A 20,885-nucleotide genomic window follows, 5' to 3' on the forward strand; every position below is an offset into this window, starting at 1 on the left:
CCCAGTTGAGGGTAAAGGAGTTAAAGTTTTTAACCAATTCTTCGATCTTTGTCGTCCGAAGAGTCGAGCTTCAAAACGATACCGATCTTGTGAAAATCTGTTGCTTCTATCAAAAGTTTCAGGCAGACATACATACATTTAAATTGACAGGTGAGATTTATATTATAGATGTTTTATATTTTTAAATGTTTATTTTGTTAATCCGTTACCTAGAGAAAAGAACCATCAATCACAAATATTATAAAGCATTATTAATGCACTTGAAAAAAAAAAAAAAAAAAAAAAAAGCCGTCACAAATTAAAAAGAAAGTGCCTTTTTGACAATACGATGAACTTTATCAGAAATTGATTGCAATGATGACAAAACTGCATCAATTGCATATCGAATTGCTTTTGCATCCACCTCATCTTTCAGATCTGGTCTCCCCCATAACTATTAACTGTTTTCAGACGGCAAAAGAATGTTTCATGGAAATAGATTTCACTCCAGTAAACAAATAATATCAGAAACTAAGGCATACTTTGAGGCCAAATTGTTTGAGAATCATTGGAATCAGTATATCAATATAGAAGGAGACCATGTTGATGAATGAAGTTGAAAATTGTTTTTTTTTTTTTTTTATTAGTTAGGTTTGGAACTTTTTGAATATTGTGTTGGATTTGCATATTTTTCCCTGTAAAAAATTTTTTTTTTTTTTAATCTAACTTGTTGACTGTTGTGTTTTAAATTCTCTTCTCATTCCAAAAGAATCTTCAAAAAGGATCCTGCCTCTTTTTTTGTTCAGTATACGTCCACATACTGTCTGGTGCCAATTTCCTCTGCTCCTTCCTTTGTCACATATTTGTGATTTTCACCTCCTGATTAAATCAAATTGGATTACAACAAAGAAAGAACAATGAAACAAGACGTCTGTACAAATGATTTTATTAGTTTTAAGATAATGCAGTCAGCAACAAGTGCAGATACAATCAATTTTAGATTTCCTATGAAGAGATTTTTTATAAGTAAATGACAAAATGACAACAAACCAAATCACAAATTGCCACTTGATTTGCAAATGAAGATATTTATTCAATTTTTTATTTCAAGGAAAACAAAAAACAGTTTTTCTCATCTTTTAAACTTGAACATTTCTACACATATTAAAGACATAGAAATAGAAAGTTTAATATTCCTTGTTTTGTCCTCTAGAAATTATTAAAATTAGTATATTTTTCTCAATAAATTTGCAAAATATTTTAACTTTTTAAGTGCGCCACCAAAAAATGCATATTTTTAAAAAGATAATTTTTCTTCTATGTACTAGAATGCTTCTGTTCAGTCTTGAGAGACAATGGATACTCCCTGCAAGGGTGGTTGCACGTATAACTGAGAGGCAAGTATTGCACAATCCTCAACCACATTTCTCCTGAATCTGCACTGCTTGAGTCCAGTGGCAAGGAGAAATTCAGGATGGTTGCAAACAATGCCGAGGTAAACAAAGAGCACATACTGCACTTAGAATTCCCAAATGGTCACCCATTTTAGTGCTAACCAAACTCAAAATTGCTTACCTATGTACTAAGCCAGTTATTGAAAGGTCAAGTTTCATTTAGATAAAAAAAAAAAAAAATCAGTAGTTGATTTTTTTTTTTACTTTCAAAGTTTTTATATGGATATATAAATATACAATATTGCCTATTTGTGTCTGCTATTTTTTTTATTTATAATAAAAATATTTATTCTAGTTCAGCTTTAGGTTAAACAATAAAAAGAATGATTAAAAGTAAGGAAAAATCCATTTTTCTTAAAAAGAAATCTTAAAAAAACAACTTAAAAATTTGCTTTTACTTGCTTTCGAAAAAATGTGTAAAGTATTAAAACCTAAACTTTTAATTACACATAAAAAAAAGTATTTGTATCGAGATGTGATTTTATCACTTTGACTTGATAAGTGCATAATGAAAAAAGATTGGCTCTTAAAAATGCAGGTTTTACTGGCATCCCTAACACTCACCTATTTTTAGCTTCCAAAACAATTTCAATAGAAAAATAATGAGGCCTTCTCTAATATCAATTAGAAAATATATTGTTTCCTTGGAAGGATAAATAATAAACCTTAACAGAACTTACATCTTCAAAAGTCTAAAATGAAATTGCACATTCAAAATCTTTATATAAAAACAAACATAATGCATTTAATTTTTGGTAAACATATTCACTAAATACAAAATCAGGTAAAGATCTAACCCAAGTGTGAAATGGAAATCTATTTAATTGGGTTTATGTTCAGTAATTAACAAGATGAAAATATTGGAAGATTTTTCTAACTAAAAAAAGGGGCAAACACATTTTTATGATGGAATAACAGAGATGAGTTCCTTGATTTCAAGTTCACTTGCTCTCCAGTGCTTTCACCAAAAGATCATTGAGGCGTCCAACCATGGATCGTGGATCATCTGTTAGGCCAGCGTTGATCATGGCATTGTCATATAGCTAAAAAAGAAAAGAAAAATACAAAATTAAAATTTCTGGAGATTCCATAAAATTACGTCAGTCGAATTAAAAAACTAAATAAATGAAAAATATTATACTAAACCAAAGTTAATTAACGTTTGTTTCTTTAAGTTTTCTTTTTATACATATTTTAATCACACAAAATTTTTATGCATAGTTTAATCACACAAAATTTTTATGCATAGTTTAATCACACAAAATTTTTATGCATATTTTAATCACACAAAATTTTTATACATATTTTAATCACACAAAATTTTTATACATATTTTAATCACACAAAATTTTTATACATATTTTAATCACACAAAATTTTTATACATATTTTAATCACACAAAATTTTTATACATATTTTAATCACACAAAATTTTTATACATATTTTAATCACACAAAATTTTTATACATATTTTAATCACACAAAATTTTTATACATATTTTAATCACACAAAATTTTTATACATATTTTAATCACACAAAATTTTTATATATATTTTAATCATACAAAATAGTTATGTTTACCATTTTCCAATCTTTCAGATTTTATTCCTTCACTCTTAATATTCTTCCATTCTAGCTCCTCTTGCATGTCTTTTTTCTCCCTTTGTCATTATAAAGTATAAAAAGTCGCCAACCTAATACATCCCGCACCGTCAGCTAGGCTTCAACCTCTGTCCCATTACAGTCCTGGATATGACCTTAAACTATATCCGATGGTGAGGCCCCAGCTTGCGGCTTTGGGGAGTGTGGAGCCACCCTTTAATTGCCATTGCTCCCAGTTCCACTCTGACCCAGACTGGTAGTACCTGTTAGGGTCCCAACTATGGGTTAAATAGAAACGGACTCAAACAAAAAAACAAATATACTCTATTAAAAAATTTTTCTTCAAAATCACTGGATTTGGCATTAAATAACCTGAAAAGGGTTGATATGCCGTAAAACTAAAACAACCAATCATCTGTCCCATCAACGAAATGTTGCATTCCTCCGCCTGTTTTACAAGTATTTTAATGATAGGTGCTCCGAAGAACTTCAAGCCCATGTACCCTCTTGACATAAATACCCCTGACAAACCCAACAAGCAGCAAAATCCCACCCATACTCAGGAGAAATCCCTAGATGTAAAAAAGTCTTCTACTCTAATAGTTTCTTTCCTTGGACTGCTAGACTTTGGAATTTCCTTTCGGATCCATGCTTCCCTGACTGTACTGACATGCAGAAGTTCAAGTGTAATGTAAACAGACAGCTTGCTTCTCAACTTCCTACATAGTATCTCTGCAAATTATCCCAGATAGTAGTCCCCTACATAAAAGTGGCACTGTGCTTTGTCTGGGGTGAAAATCCAATTAAAAATAAATGAATAAATAAATAAAATAAAACGGAATGCCACAAGTAGTAATACAATTTAACATGTAGTTAAGAGAAAAGAGAGAAATATAGTGAGCAGAAAGTGACAATTTTTTTTTTGGGGGGGGGGCGAGTACATTTACCTGGCTTCATCTTTTCTTACTCATATAATCCAACCCAAGTTCAATGGATGACCCAACGGTTCACATATTTACTAGTTTATCCAGCTAACTGTTACATAATTATTTTATTTTTTAGAAAAAAAAAAATTAAAAAATATGTGATAAAAAATTTGTCTCAAATGCTTCTTGATCAAGCAGGAACTTAAATATTTGAAACAATGTAACATATCATGGAGGGGCATATGTAAATGCATGAGAAGTCACATCACTGGTGGTGGTAGTGGTTGCGGGGGGGGGCTACAACAAAAGAGAAAGACAAAGATCTCGTGAGAGACGAGATAACATTCTAGATCACATGTGTTATGTCACAGCGTAATGGCCAGGAAATAAATCCTGTTGTATAAAACAAAAAGTGAGTTGGAGTTATTTCATATTTTTTGTCTTAATCCCCTTTGCGCCTGAAACTGAACACAAACGTGTAGGTTCCTGGACAACGGTACAACAATTCTTTTTATCAAATAATTTATTTCGTTTTGTTTTATGGTCCTATTATTAGGTTATTTTGAAATTTCTAATCTTTGCTAAATTAAGTAGACCTATATAACTCAGTAGAATACAAAATTTATGACAATCAATATTATGTAAGCATGTTCCAAGAAATTCATCAATATGTGTACATATGTTTCAGTAACCTTTTAATAAAAGAACCTCTTCATCAGCATAAATAATAAAACTACTTATTTCATTACAGGTAGACAATAGAATTGTAAAATACCCACAAATCTTTTTTTTTTTTTTTTAAACTTTTGATCTCGCTACTATATATTAGGTACAATATAATAATCAATAGAGAATTGGCTCTATAATAATAAATGTGAAATCTGCATGAATTAAAGTATCGTATTTTATGACCAGGCAATGCCGGGTGGCCTCTTAGTTATCACTAAAAGTAATGAAATGTGTTTTTCCTTTTGTCTGGTCACTAAGAAACATAACGGGCAATACTGAATCTATATCTATAAAAGTGAAATTGTCTGTGTGTGTACATTTTCCTATCAAACTACTCTGTCGCTTTTCAGTCTACAGACTCGAGATTTGATATAAGGGGTATTGAGATTTGAGAAAATATTTTTAATCAGTTTTCGGTCAGAAATTTGGCTGTCAAGGGGTCAAAGTTTGACCTTTGAAAATTCTATCAAACTCCCCGGTCAATTTTGGGTCTAAACACTTGAAATTTTAGATGTAGGTTCCTTGGACATGGATCAAACTTTTTAACATAATTTGATCCCAAAACAATAAATGTTAAGGGGTCAAAATTTGGGTCAAAGTTAAAAAATGACCTCTCAGCCAATTTTTGGTCTAAACATTTGAAATGTTACATAAAGTGTATTCAGATATAGGGCAAGCTTTTTAATTGGTTTTTGGCCGAAAATTTGGCTACCAAGGGGTCAAAGTTCAAAAGATTTGACCGTTGCGGTTTCTAGCAAACTATTCAGCAAATTTTGGGTCTAAAAATTAGAAATTTTACATAAAGGACATTTTACATAAAGACATGCAGCAAGCTTTTTAATCAGTTTTTAGGCGAAAACTTAGCTGCCAAGAGGTCAAAGGTGAAAGAGTTGACCTTTGCAGATTCTACCAAACTCCTCCACCAATTTTGTGTCTAAACACTTGAAATTTTAGATGTAAATTACCTGGACACTAGTCAAACTTTTAATATATATATATATATATATATATATATATATATATATATATATATATATATATATATATATATATATACTAAAATATAAGTCAATAAACAAATATATATATATTACACTAAAATAGAAGTCATTAAACAAATCTGTTTTCTAATCAACCGTAATTTATAGTTAACTGAACACGTCACTTATTTATCTCTTAGCTATTCATATATTTATCTGGCTCTCTTCTATTCTATATTAATTGCTCTGCGAGCATTTAAAGGAAGAATAACTGATTTACATACACGTGTCTGTACACACCAAACAATAAAATATTAAATCCCTTTACTTCTATAAAAACAACAACAATAATAATAGGGAACACCAGAGGTTGCTCCCAAAGAGAAATCTTTGACGAGGGTCTGTGTGGTGTGAAAACTAGTAGTAGTAGTAGTAGTAGTAGTAATAATAATAATAATAATAATAATAATAATAATAATAATAATAATAATAATATAGAAATAAAGAGGTTTTTCATTTTTAGTTATGCAAGACGAGCATTTTAACTTATTTTTTCAATTTTCTTATCTTTTTGTTTAAGCCAAGGCTGGGGCATCCTACCAGATGCCGGACATTCACCAACTATTTTAGAGCGTCCAACCGAGAGATCATTATAAGATTCTAACCGCTTCTTGAAGTATAATTGTTTGAATCTTCTTGGCACTTAGTTCACCCAGCATAATCACCAGATAGTTTTGTGGGGATATTTATGCACTCCACTGTGTCGCATTGTATCGTACCCACCCTCCCTCTGACCCCTAGAACTGGATGTAAAGTGGTCACTCTTTCTCTCTCTATCACAGTTTATGCATTTTTAAATGAAATCTAATTATAATAGTAGTAGTAATTGTGACCCAACGGATTATGGGTACATCTAGTATTGTCTATTTTATGCCCATTCTTACTGCTTGTTTAATTAAACTGGGCTACCGTTTAGAAGAGATGAAATAGAAATATAGGTAATTTGGGTCATTGATAAAGGCCTGATGTTAATAAATATTAGCAAGGAGATCTAACGTTGCCCGGGATTTAATGATTATCAATGAATGTTTGACACACTCATATTTTTATTATCATCGAAATCGGTGAAACTGCCTATTTTGCAATCAAATCTACTCTTTGCCTGCTCTAGTTGGGGACTCATTGTGGTGCACTGGGAGGAAGCTTCACATGCCTCATTGTAGTGGCTGAGTCCACACATTGTAGTCTACATTGCACTGTAGAGAACCTATTGTTGATTTTATAAAATTATTTTTTATATATAATGGCTTGAATTAAAGTTTAAATGCAAAAGTCAAGTATAATGCTTTAATTATGCTCTAAACAGAAACATTCATTTCAAATACGCCCCTGTCATATCAAAGAACCTACTGTTGAATTTATATATTGAGCCTTTTGGCTTGTGTGGTAATAAATGCATTGAAATGCACTTGTGAGGTTTGGTCATGCAAGGTTTTAACTTTGGTCAAAATCGCCTGTTCCTTCTTTCATTGGGTTATTTCGATTATCGATACTTATCAAAGACATTTCGATACAAAACCTATCTAAGAACACTGCCAGAAAATTAAAGTACCTTCATGTGAAATTTTATAAAAAATCGGCCCAGCCGTTTTCGAGTCCATATGGAATGAACTCACACACACAAAATTCCTTTTATATAATAGTAGAGATGCGTTTGTGACTTCTAATCTTGTTTTCTTCTTTCTGATCAGCACAGTTCATGCCGCCAGATGGATAATGATATCTCTGATGATCAGAACAGAAACGGAAAGATCTCACCGATTTTTATGCATCAAGATTAGACAAATCGATAAGTTTTAGTTTCAACAATAAAAAAAAAAATTGAAAGCCGAGAACATAAATACATCAATATCATAATTAAAGACGGTTTACAGTTTTCAACTGCTGCGTTCCTCCAAATACACAACTGATACAATTATGTGTCATGAAGTAGTCGTTTGCATTACAATAATAACCCTTCCATGTTATGACAAATGATATAAATTTTTTTATTTTAGCCTTCCATTCTATAATAAAGACCAATGTGTATTTATTTGCATATAGATAAACATATCTGTCACACAAATATTAGCAAATAAAAACTTGTCAAACGAAATAATTACAAATGTTTTAGGGAAAGGAGAAAGCAAATAGCATACTACACTTACTGCCTGTCATGATGAATATAAAAAAAAAAAAATCCTTTGCTATTTCAATGAGATTCTGTAACGTTTTTTTTTTCATACTTTTTTAAAACTTTCCAGTTTGAGACGTTTTCTTTCTTATTTTTTTTAAACTTCACTGATTGAGACGTTATTTTATATATGAAACTCTTTTTTTTTATCATTTTTGATGGGAGGTGTATATGATGTAATCTATTTTATATATAACATGTTTAGATTTGAAATTTAAAACAATTACTGTATAATGGTTTTGTAATAAAATCTGGTGTTTTTAGGTTTGCTTTGGTTGTTTTGTTTTATGGCATATCAACCCTTTTCGAGTTATTTAATGCCAAATCCAGTTATTTTGGAAATAGTATTCATGTTGCACCCAGTTCTTTTATAGAAGGTTTTTATTCTTCAAACTCTTTGTATCTTCAATTTGGTTGCTTTATATTGCAGAACATGAATGAGTTTTGCAATGGGAGAGGAAAATCTGGTTACAGTATTAATATTTGGTATATTTTAAGTTAGGAAACCAGTCAGGAAGTGGGGGGGGGGAGATAGAAAGACAAAGAGAAAATGGGAAGAAGGAAAAGAGGGAAAAGGTGGGTTGTTGTTTTTGGTTTTGCAGAACATAAGTTTTGCAAAAGGAAGCAGAAAAGCAAAAAGCATCATCTTGAAAACTAATATCTTCAGACAGCCTGATTTGGTAGCACCAGGGTGTTTTTAGAGTTGCATTTCAATTGTAGACTCTTATATCGAAATCCTACTCAATATTTGAATTGATATTTTCTTTAAAAACTAGCAGAACTACTTGGCATTGCCCTAGGTAAAGTGTAACACATTTTGGTACTTCTGCAGCTTAAGGCTCGTTTTTCCGTGAGTCTTGCTTGGCAACGCCCAGCAGACAACAGAAACCGCCGGATTATACCGAGCGAACGGAAGTCAATAAAAAAAAAAAACGAACAAAAAATTAAAAATAAAACAAACAACCTACCGTAATAATTTCATAAATTTTACTGTTTTATTTATTTTTTATGACAACTGTGTTTTTTTGGGGGGAGGGGGGGAGGGGTAGTAAAAATTTTGTTTCTTTGAATTAGTGAACAAATATATTTTTTGTTTTGTTTTTTTACCTGCCTCAGCGTAGTATAAACACTCCAAACCTCCCCATGTTAAGAACGGCTTTGGCGGTTGGAAATGTTTATTCCAAAAACCATTCTTAACATGGGGGGTTGGGGTGTTTATAATGGAATTATTCATTTTTTCTTTTTTTGTCACAAGACTTGTTGCTTGAAGAAGCGTCAATGATACTCTGCCCTTTCTTTTCCTTTTAAACTCTTTCCTTTCCTTTCTTTTTTTTTTTCTTCCAATTTTTACCGTCTGCTATTTTAGATATTATACATCCCGGCCAATGTGGATCAAGAATATGCCAACAGTGTGGGCGACTAAAAATACAATTGCAAATTAATTAGGACTTCTATCCAGTCATGGCTGACGGAACAAGAGCATGCTACCCCCATGAAGTAAATAAAAGGTTCCATTTGAAATTCCGTCTAAATTCTCGAGTTCGACAGAAACATTTGTGAGTTCGACAAGATATACCCGAAGAAGGTTGGAGGTTACATCAACCGAAACGTTGTGAAAATCACACTCGAGATGAGAACAGTAGTCTGATGAATCCAAATAATATGAATTTGTGGGTGTTTGTTTTGTCATTGTTTTTTTACAAAGGAGTTACGATTTATCAAGGCTCGAAAGCCATTTGAGGATAAGGGTTAATGAATGTAAGATGGTAGTGTAGTAATCGTTAATGATGTAAGTTTGGTAGAATTTCATTATTTAAGGGGACGGCTCAACAAGAACCTGCTTACATTGGACTTGAAGCTTACAATGTTATAGTTAGCAGAGAAGCAGGGCAGTGGAATAGTGTTCTACAGGCAAGCAGTTCTAGGGAAAAAGCTTTGTTCATGGAATCAGTGTTTAGATTTAGGCACAGATAAAGAGTGGAAAATTGTTGATAGTGGTTGTAGCTAGTCGAGTGTTTTTTTTTGTGAAGGTTCGGCAAGGGAGAACCATAGATTGGAGCTCAGACGAGCACTTGTCATGAAAATAACAATAGAGCAGAGACGGGCTCGCAATGTCTCTTCTGTGGGAAAAAGGTTGCAGAGAATTTTTGATTTTTAATTGGACACATACACAAACAATTATCTTTTATATAATAACTTTTTCTTCAGATTACTATTAAATTTGAAAATAATTTGAAAACACCCATCAAGACTAACAACAAGTAGCAGTAAATAGTTGATTAACCGAAACATTCGACTAAGATAAAAAAAAAAATGAAACATTGTTTGTAAATAGTAAGTAGATAGTCTTAAAATATGCCACAAGATAACAACAACAAAAAAAATGGATGTATTGTTTGTAAGTAAACATCGTGTATTAAAAAAAAAAAAAAAAAAAAATTTAACACTTGACGAGAATGAAAGCAAAAACAAACCTTTGAAGGTTCATAACAAACTAGCAAGAGTGCGCCTTGCCGGTCGTAAAATACTCTCTCTCTCTCTCTCTCTCTCTCTCTCTCTCTCTCTCTCTCTATATATATATATATATATATATATATATATATATATATATATATATATATATATATATATAATTACTGAGTTCAAAAGTTAAAAAAAAAAAATGACTTGGGTGCAATCAGAGCTAGACTTGCAACGAAAACATTTAGCGTTCCAGTTGTGTCCCCTATCGGTTGAACTAACCTGACAGATAGACAAGATTTAAACTGACACCATTTGTAGCTATGATTGAATTTGCGCATGCATAAAACTAATAAAAATATGTCGGCAAGTGGCAATGAACATTTCGCATTTCAACATGTCGACATATTTCTGTATGCGTTGTTCATGAATCCAAACAAAGATTTTATGTTATAAACTATCCTTGGTGTATGATTACTATTTCCTGTTAATTTTCAGTGTTAGGTGACCAGTAGTAGTTTAAGAGTTTATCGGTAAAACACACACACACACACACACACACACACACACACACACACACACATCTACTGTTTTATTTAGATTACGATGTCATTTTATTAAACACTTGGCCAGAATGAAAGCAAAAACAAACCTTTGACGGTTTATAACATAAAATGTAATATTTGCATAACTAGGGAATCAGGAGATGAAAGTGTGTTTTTGTTTTTGTTTTTTTTAGCTGACCTCGAAAGCAGTTTTTTTTTTAACAAACTTCTAACTTCTGATGCTGGTAGTTAGGAAGTTTTTGCAGGAATGTTTTATTTTTATCAGTGAATTTGGATCAATACCAACTGTATGTCGAGATACATTCACTCCAGAGGTGCTCTGTTCATCAACAATCTCCCCAACAGAGATCCTTGGGTTTTGTTTTACTTGTCGAACAATTTTCCGTTCATCTCTTGGGGAAAGAATCCTTTTTCTCCCTCTACCCTCTAAACTCATAACGTGGCCTTGCGATTTGAACTTGTTTATTATGGCTCTAACAGTGGATTTGGGAAGGTTTAGCTTCTTTGAAATCTTATCATAGCCCTCCCTTTGGTATGGCATGCTACAACAAGCTTCCTGACGTCTTCGCTGTGTTCCTTAGTTTTAACCATGGCGATTGAAAATTATAATTTAGTCACTTATAATAGTTTAAATAAATCGCTATCTAAAAATTATCTGGAAAAAATTATTCACTGAATTAGCGTTAAACAAGCATAATATGGCTATAAAAAAGTTCAGAAAGCACGTAAACCGGAAATTGATTGATATTATACTGATACTAAAAGAAAAACAAAGCCGTGCCAATAATTTTGAACAAGGGTTTTTTGCAATTATGTTTGTTGTTCCTTTGTTATTTATTTTTTCTAAAATCCGATTGCTGCATCGGAAAGGCCAGTTAAAAATACATAATATACTTTGTTATTTTCTTTAATTTAATCCCTTTTTTAGAATTTATTAGACAAAATTTAACTTTTATTTTACCGTGCCAATAAATATGATCATCACTGTATATATATATATATATTTCATTTTACAACCATAAAATATTAACTTATGTCATTACAGTTGTTTCCATAACTTCATAAATTTCCGCGGAAACAACTGTAATGACATAAGTTAATATTTTGAGGTTGTAAAATAAAAAAAAAACATTCAGCTCTACTAATGTGTTGAGCACTTTTTATCCTACTTTTTACCACTTATACCTTTAAGCATGTATGTATGTATGTATGGATATATATTTAATATAATAATTATTAGATACCTACAGACACTAGTGTTTCATCCTTTCAGGAATCATCAATGCAGAGTGCTATAATTACTGCCGGTCGGGAGATTCGAACTCGGCAACAAAGCCATCTCTGACTCCATTAGCAAGAAACAAATCCACACGGCCACCGTCAAGCCGTATATATATATATATATATATATATATATATATATATATATATATATATATATATATATATATATGACAGAACCAGCATTACACTGCAATGAAGAGGAACCAGATCATTACAGGAATGGTCTAATCTCTGGATTTTAGGGGCCCGAGGATAAAAATCCCTAGAGGCTGACAACACAAAGTACACAAAGAGAGGAAAAAAACAAAAAACGAAATTCAAAGTCTTCAACATGTGCCTTATGGACAGGTGACTATTTGATCCAGTGTTGTCATAATCGCTCACTCACCAGACTTGCAATTATTGAAAAGGTCGAAATAATGTTTACTAATCGCTTGCTTTGTGGACTTTGCATGCTTTTGTAATTCTGTTATTAAACCATATTTGTTTCAATTCAGGTCAGTGGTGTAATTAAATAAACAATGGAAAATAATTTTGACCAGTTCCATTTGGTGCAAACTAACCTGGGTGCCCGGCGTTACCCGGGTGTTTGAAGGTGTGTGTTGAGAAAAAACAAAATTGGTAGTAGGCAGGAGGAAAAGAACGTGACCCCCCCCCAAAAAAAAACGTGATGTCTTTGCCGTTGCGTCCATCGCAAAACCGGAAGTTGCGAAGGTTTAAAATTAAGGCTAGTCAATCGAAAAGAGTGGATGACTTTTGAAAATATCGGCGAAAAAAGCGATCACTCCCTATAGAAAGTTTAGCTCCGAAATATATTTATGTTATAAATTTCAAACAAGTAAAATATTTGTTTATTTTCCTAATATTACGCTATGATTTGACTTTTAAGTGCACTTGATGCGTATTTTTATTCAAACTCTTATGTCTTTAAAAATCAAATTTTACAAAGAATTTGTCAATATTACTGATTTCTAATTTTTTTTATTATACATAGGACAATTTCTTTGAATACATTTCATGAAGAAATATATATCACAAGAGAGAATTTTTTTGTCTAGAGGTCACATATATTTGCTAATAATCACATCAATTGATTTTCATAAATATAAAAAAAATTTAGTTACAATGATGATTTTCGAAGTTATCTAAAGAATGTGAAACTCATTATACTCATACAATATCAATAAAAATGCTGATACGAAAAAAAAGTCTGGAAACTTATTGAAGACACCTCGTGTATAAAATCATATGAAGCTTTTTAAGATTATACTTAATAACCTCTCATCAGGCATAGCAAAATCTGTGTCTCATTGAAGAGTCATGATACAGCAAAATAGCTGACTCTGGATAACTGCATTTACTCCCCCTCATGGATTAAGCTCCTTGTATGAGAAATAATGTTTTTCATTTAGAATAGAATTCTCTTAAGAAACTGGGAATGTAAAAAAACATAACATAATTTCTCTCACTTTTGGAATGTGAGATGGTTTAGATTTTACTAGCGATTGCATTTTCTTATTTCAGTCTGAATGAATCATCATATCTAGCCACACTGAGAAGGCATAATATGGTGAAATAGCTGTTGGTATATATATATATATATATATATATATATACATACACACACATATATATATACACATAACTACTTAATTTGATCATATAAAATTAATATATGAAAGTATAGATTTATGCGTAAACTTTAAGTATTCACTTCAAAAGTGCTCAATACGTAGGTAGAGCTAGTTAGTAATTTATAAAATATATATTACTCTAATTTTCAATATATGCTTTTATATATAAAAACGATAAACAACCACAGAATTCGCGCATAAGCCTGAAGAGTCCTAGAATGGATGAAACGCGGAATATTTAGTGTAGCTTAATCGCCATATATATTTTATATATATATATATATATATATATATATATATATATATATATATATATATATATATATGAGCAAACAGTTAATAAAATATGTTAAAAAACACTTTGAAATGAGTTAAAAACATATTTAATCTGAAAAGGAAACACTAGATAAGTGGATAGTCCTTAATCCGTGGAGTTTCAAAGAAATACTCTCCTTCTCATCAGAGGGTAGGAATTAGCAAAATGCGGGATCGGATTTTGCATGCAGAAGTATTTGATGAAACAACAAGTAAGTCAAAGATCTTATTTGAAAACAAAATAAGTTAAGCAGAAGGAATATGGTAAAGAAGAAGGTGATTACACATGAATGGATAGTCTGGTGGAAGATAAAAAATCCAGTGACGGTAAAATCCAAATCTAAAACTTCCAGAAAATTAAAAGAATTTCCATTTGTACAAGTAAAATCCAAGGGAATTCCCGTAAATGGAAGAAGATGGTCCATAATAATCCAAAGGCAGAATATATATATATATATATATATATATATATATATATATATATATATATATATATATATATATATATATAATTAATCTTGTGGTTTATAGTCTTACAAAATGGAATTCATGATTAATCCAATTCTCACTTTGAATCACCTTAAACAATTGATGCCATTATCTACGTGCTTTCAAAAAATATTTTTTAACTCTAATTTTCAATATATGTGCTAAATAGCAAAATTTATGGTTAAGTGATTATTTTGCAAAAGACATTTCCTCTGAAGATATGAGACATGCATTGAAAATCCATGGATTAAGGAAATAACTTTAAATTCCTTGTATTTCTTGTTTCAAACAAATTTTTTGTCTAAAAATTCTATATTTTTTACTTCACAGAATTTAAGTATACAATAAGTTATAAAATTTATATGGCGATTAAGCTACACTGAATATTCCACATTTCATCCACTCTAGGACTCTTCAGGCTTATGTGCATAAGCCTGAAGAGTCCTAGAGTGGATGAAACATGGAATATTCAGTGTAGCTTAATCACCATATATATTTTATAACTTACTAACTAGCTCTACCTACCTATTGAGCACTTTTGAAGTAAATACTTAAAGTTTACGCATAAATTTATACTTTCGTATATTAATTTTATGTGAGTAAATGAAGTAGTTTATATATATATATATATATGACACCATGATTGATGTTGACTATTATTATTATTTTTTTAAATACTTTGAAGTGTCATATTTTGTGTATTAGTGAAGGGCACATATTGCATCTGCAAGTTCTGGATAAAGTGAGAAAGACAATCCAACTAAATAGCAAAAAAAAAAAAAACAAAAAAAAACTAAATAAATAAAATAAATAAGGAGGTAAGGCTCTAGCGATTTGGTAGAAATAAGTTTTCCTTATTTAAACAACAAAACAATCAAACAAAAAATCATATTTCAACCAAAAAGCCGAGAACTATTGGAAGCTCTAGTGATTTAAATAGACATCTGATTTTTCTGGATTAAAAAAATCTGAATTCTGCTTAAAAGTAGAGATTTAGGATCTGTAGAGAGTGTGTGTGTGTGTGTGTGTGTGTGTGAGTGTGAGAGAGAGAGAGAAAGAGAGAGGTTGATATTTCTGAGATTAATACCAGTAGCTGAATAGAATTGAATAAAGAAAGATGTAAAATTTGGTGTTCTAAGTCTATCTCATGTTTTAGTTTTAGTAGAGAATGGATCCACCATATTAGTTAAATCATAATAAAGTGTATTTTTTAAAGATCAAAATGCAATTCTTGTATGCAAATATTTTATTCCTTGTGATAAAAGTTAAGCACAGGACAATGAAACAACATATCCAGAAATGAAGACATTTTTTAGACCAGCAATATTACCAATATCGGATATGTGTGTGGATATTTGAAACATCTTTGGACATAAAATGATTGACAGAGCAACCATACCATCGAACTACATTTATGACCCCAAGGTTTCCTCATGGTACATAGGATCATAGACATCTACATATATACAGGGTGTAACGATAAAATTGTCGCCCTAGAAAAGACAAAATGATTCCATTTCTGTTTGATGAACACCGGTTTTCGTTTTTTGTTGCAGACCATCTATAAGTTGGCAAGTTGTGTACAAATCCGAAGTCTGAAAGTGACAATGTTCAACGAGTGAGATCAGAGATGCACTGCTGGACAACTCATACTCTCTACCAATCAAAGTTATGACAACAGGAGAATTGCACGCATCCTCAAAATGCAAATCTGTACAGTTCAACGCTTGAGGGCACAGCTCAACAAAGTTTCCAGCCACAGTTATGGTCTTTGGTGTGGTTTCAAATGAGGGCCACATCATGCCACTTCACATCTTCGAAGTCAGCTTGATAGTCAACACCACAGTGTATCTGAAAATGTTGAAGAGTGTGGTGATCCCCTGGTGCAATCAGGTGGCCACTGGCAAACCCTGGATGTGGCAACAGGACTCAGCGCCGGCACACAAGTCCAAGGAGACCCAGGCTTGGTTCCAGAAGGAGTGCTACGACTTTGTACCCTTCTCTTACTGGCACCCCTCTACTCTCAACCTGAACCTGCAGGACTACTCTATTTAGTCATACATCGAAAACATCACCAACATGATCTTCCACAACACCAAAGGCAGCCTGATCGCTGCCATCCACCGAGTATTTGCCAAGCTCCCGCAGGTGCTTGTGGAAAAGGCATGTTCCCAGTTTCGGACCCGTATCGAGGCAGTGATTGAGGCTGAATTGAATAGATGTAAGCTTTACTACATAATCAAGTTACCTGAATTGATTTTTTCAATAAAAGTTTTAAAATAAAGCCGTAATGTTATTTTCTTTAGGGTGATAATTTTATCGTTCCACCCTGCATGATTCAAAATTGAACATTTTATTCCCAATAATGTAACACCATTTTGTTACAAATACAATGGATTAACACGATTCATTTCCAAATACATAATTTATTATGTTATAATACAGTGTTGTGCAGAGAGAGAGAGAGAGACAGAGAGAGAGAGAGAGAGAGAGAGAGAGACACACACACACACAGGGAGAGATTGCAAAGGCCATTTCGACGTTCTTGTAGATTGTGTAAACTCATGCTCTGTCTAAAATCATTTGTTTCAAATATTCTTGCATTTAAAGCATTATCAAATTCAGCTGTGACTACTATTACTGCAACAACAGCAATATTCAATATGATGATTGAATAACTTATTTGAATGAGTGGCACAATAAGGCTTATAAAACAAGGATATATATATATATATATATATATATATATATATATATATATATATATCAAGAGAGAGAAAATGGATGTGAAATATTTTTCTTTTTGTAATGAAAATAGAATGCTCAGCATCTTTGAATAAAAAAGTAATATATATATATATATATATATATATATATATATATATATATATATATATATATATATATATATTACTGATGGAATGATTCCAATATTTTCCCCTAGTCTTATACAATTAGAGATTCTGTTTTAAATTCCTGATTATGATACAATTACCGATTCCGATTCTTTTACATTCATAAATATAGAGTTGATCTTTTTTTGGTGGTGGGGTGGGGGTGATTACTGCAAAAAGCCATGTGATATGTGCATGTATTTTTGCAAATGTAAAAATACACTTATGGAGATGATCTATAGATTTTAGCTTGTACTAAAAAGTTGTAGTTTAAAATTAATAAATATCATTTTATTATTAATACAAGCCATGGAAAACAAAAATAAACAACTAGAAACAATAAAAAGAATCGTTTTTGGCATTGGAACATATGCATAAATATTTTCAATCCTGATACCGATAGCTCAAAAAGTTTCAATTTTTTTCAATTTCTAACTCTGATTAAGCACCCTAACCTTAATATAAATATATATCTATATATAAAAGTAACCATTTATGTGTGTGGAACAGTCTCTACCAAACAGTCAAATTTTAGTCTACAGACTTGAAATTTGATATACAGGGTATTCGGACCTGTGGAACAAATTTGATTTAAAATTTGGCTGGTAAAAGTAGCTACTAAGAGGTCAAAAGTGAAAAATTGAAACTTGGTAGATGTACATTAACTTAAAATGCTCCTCTATGCATGTGCAAATATATATTTATACATCAAGTTGCATTAATTTTTAAAGTTTGTATATCCATCTCACCTTAGTCCATACGATAGTGAATGCCACTGGAGAGCTAAATGTTTTGGTTTCGATTCTAGCTGATGGCATCCAAGTCATATATTTTTTTCTTTTTAACTTTTAAAATCACTACTATAAATTGGGTACAATATCAATAGAGAATTGGATCTATGACAACAAATAATACGATAGCGTGTGTGTTATTTTCTGTGTCACGCTTACATCTTGATCGTTTAATTGTTATGCCCTTCGATTTCTTGTCATAAATAATTTTACCAAGAGTTCTTCATAAGTTTTGGTTTCGGTTATAGCTGAAGGAACTCAAGTTTATATATATATATATATATATATATATATATATATATATTTTATATATATATATATATATATATATATATATATATATATATATATAAAATGGGTTAAGAAATTCCAACGAAAGAAAGATGTATATTTAAATAAGGGAGTAGTCACCAACAACGTGTATTTTTTAACATTATTTTATTATTCCGTGTCTTGGTTTTTCATTGAGAATTATGTTTGGATCATTGTAATAATGTTTTTAAGTCATTGAAATCGTTTTTACGCGCGTTCAAATGACATTTGAAAATAATTTCTGACGAGGACGCATCACAGACCGTCTGAAACGCGCGTAAAAACGATTTCAATGACTTAAAAACATTATTACAATGATCCAAACATAATTCTCAATGAAAAACCAAGACACGGAATAATAAAATAATGTTAAAAAATACACGTTGTTGGTGACTACTCACTTATTTAAATATATATATATATATATATATATATATATATATATATATACATACATACACACATATACATATATATACATATACATATATATATAGATATGTATATTCTTTTCATAAGTTTTTATTTCAGTTTCGATTCAAACTAATACACCCAAATCATATGGATATATTTTTTTGATTTTTGAAATCACAACTTTATAATATACAAAAATCGATAGAACATTAACCCTATAATTATATACACGAAATCTGCAAGAATTAAAATATCTTATTTCAGCGTACTTTACGACCGGGCTTTGCCGGGCGCTTGTGCTAGCTTAGATAAATACTTCTGCAGTTTTAACAAAAAAGCTATAATAATATCAGAACATTTCCATTTACACCGAACATTTACAGAATTCCAACATCAATATATCACATATGAATGAGTTCACTGTGGAATTTCCACAGGTCCTGCTTGTAACAATAAATACGAAATCTGCATGAATTAAAACATCATATGTAACCATATTTTATGACCGGGCAATGCCGGACAGCCATTAATATATAATAACTGTAGGTATTTGAAGACTAGAGTACTCGGTAACATACACAGTAGAGCAGTTATGTGTGTTACATAAACATGTATTTGCGGATATAAAACTATCCATTCTTAAGCTAATGTATACACACACATATATAGATTTTTTAACATTATGATTGGTCATCAAGTACAATCACTGATGTGCACATTTCAGCTGAACAAGAACCGGTTTGGAGTGGTGTTCAGGACATTCTATTTCTCTCTAACACCTTCAGGTGTAAAAACCGATGAGGCAAAGTGGTTTTTAACCACCTGAGAGATGAGGATCTATATCCGCGATGAGAAAGATACACGCGAACGTATAACCACCCACGCCTAACCATTGTGTGTCCCAGATGTGATCGTTGCTGCTGTTGCAACTACAACTGCTTGTGTTGCATCCAGCATTATCTTTGTTGATCTCTCTCATACTCATCCCCTCTCTCCCATCTTCTCTGCAGAAGAAGAAGAAGAATTAAAACTACCGCTGCATCCAGCAGCGCTGACCTCATTTTGAAAAGAATCACAGATCCCATTTTTGATTTGACATTGAAAATTCATGGTTGCCGCTAGTAACCGGGTGGATAGTACTTCATGGGATTAAAATAAGCAAACATAAAAACGCATTATATATATATATATATATATATATATATATATATATATATATATATATATATATATTAGTCTATTGAGCACTGTTGAAGTAAATACTGAAAATCTATGCATAAAATGTATTTTCCTATACAATTTTATATAGATACATGAAACAATAAATATATCTATGTATTTATATATACATATAATTAATTTCTACAATCAAACAATGTCGCAGTTCACACAATCCATAAAAACCACAGACCAGAAGTCCTAATTTTCAGGCTTCCTGTTTGTGGCTTTCGTGACTTGTGTGAACTGTGACGTTGTTTGATTGGGGAAATTAATTACATATCTCGCATTCAAACACACACATACATACATATATATATATATATATATATATATATATATATATATATATATATATATATATATATAGTTGAATTCTGTTTTGTAAGTGTGGATTTTCTGGCAGAAAGTCGACTTATGAAAGTGATCAATCTGCAATATATTCAATTTATTTGTTTTTTTTTTCACCCAGGAATTTTAGATACATTTTTTTTTATCATAGTATCTTTTTATAAAATACTCAAACCTTATTTAAACCATCTATTGGGTTTTTAGATTAGCATAACTAGGTTTCCTTTCCCTTATATATTTGCCTCTCTGG

General features: G+C 31.3%; 1 protein-coding gene across 1 annotated transcript in view; it reads right to left on the reverse strand.

The window, feature by feature from the left end:
* Positions 1 to 908: 908 nt before the first annotated feature.
* LOC145254560 (heat shock protein 75 kDa, mitochondrial-like) overlaps positions 909 to 20,885 on the reverse strand; it is a 421,952-nt gene continuing 401,975 nt past the window's right edge. The window contains exon 18 of the mRNA XM_080113123.1: positions 909 to 2,476. Coding sequence (XP_079969249.1) covers positions 2,375 to 2,476 — 102 coding nt within the window. The 3' untranslated portion in view covers positions 909 to 2,374. The remainder of the gene's footprint in view (positions 2,477 to 20,885) is intronic.

The sequence above is a fragment of the Euprymna scolopes genome, chromosome 3, assembly GCF_053919585.1.
Source record: "Euprymna scolopes isolate OS-2025 chromosome 3, ASM5391958v1, whole genome shotgun sequence".
NCBI lineage: Eukaryota > Metazoa > Mollusca > Cephalopoda > Sepiida > Sepiolidae > Euprymna > Euprymna scolopes.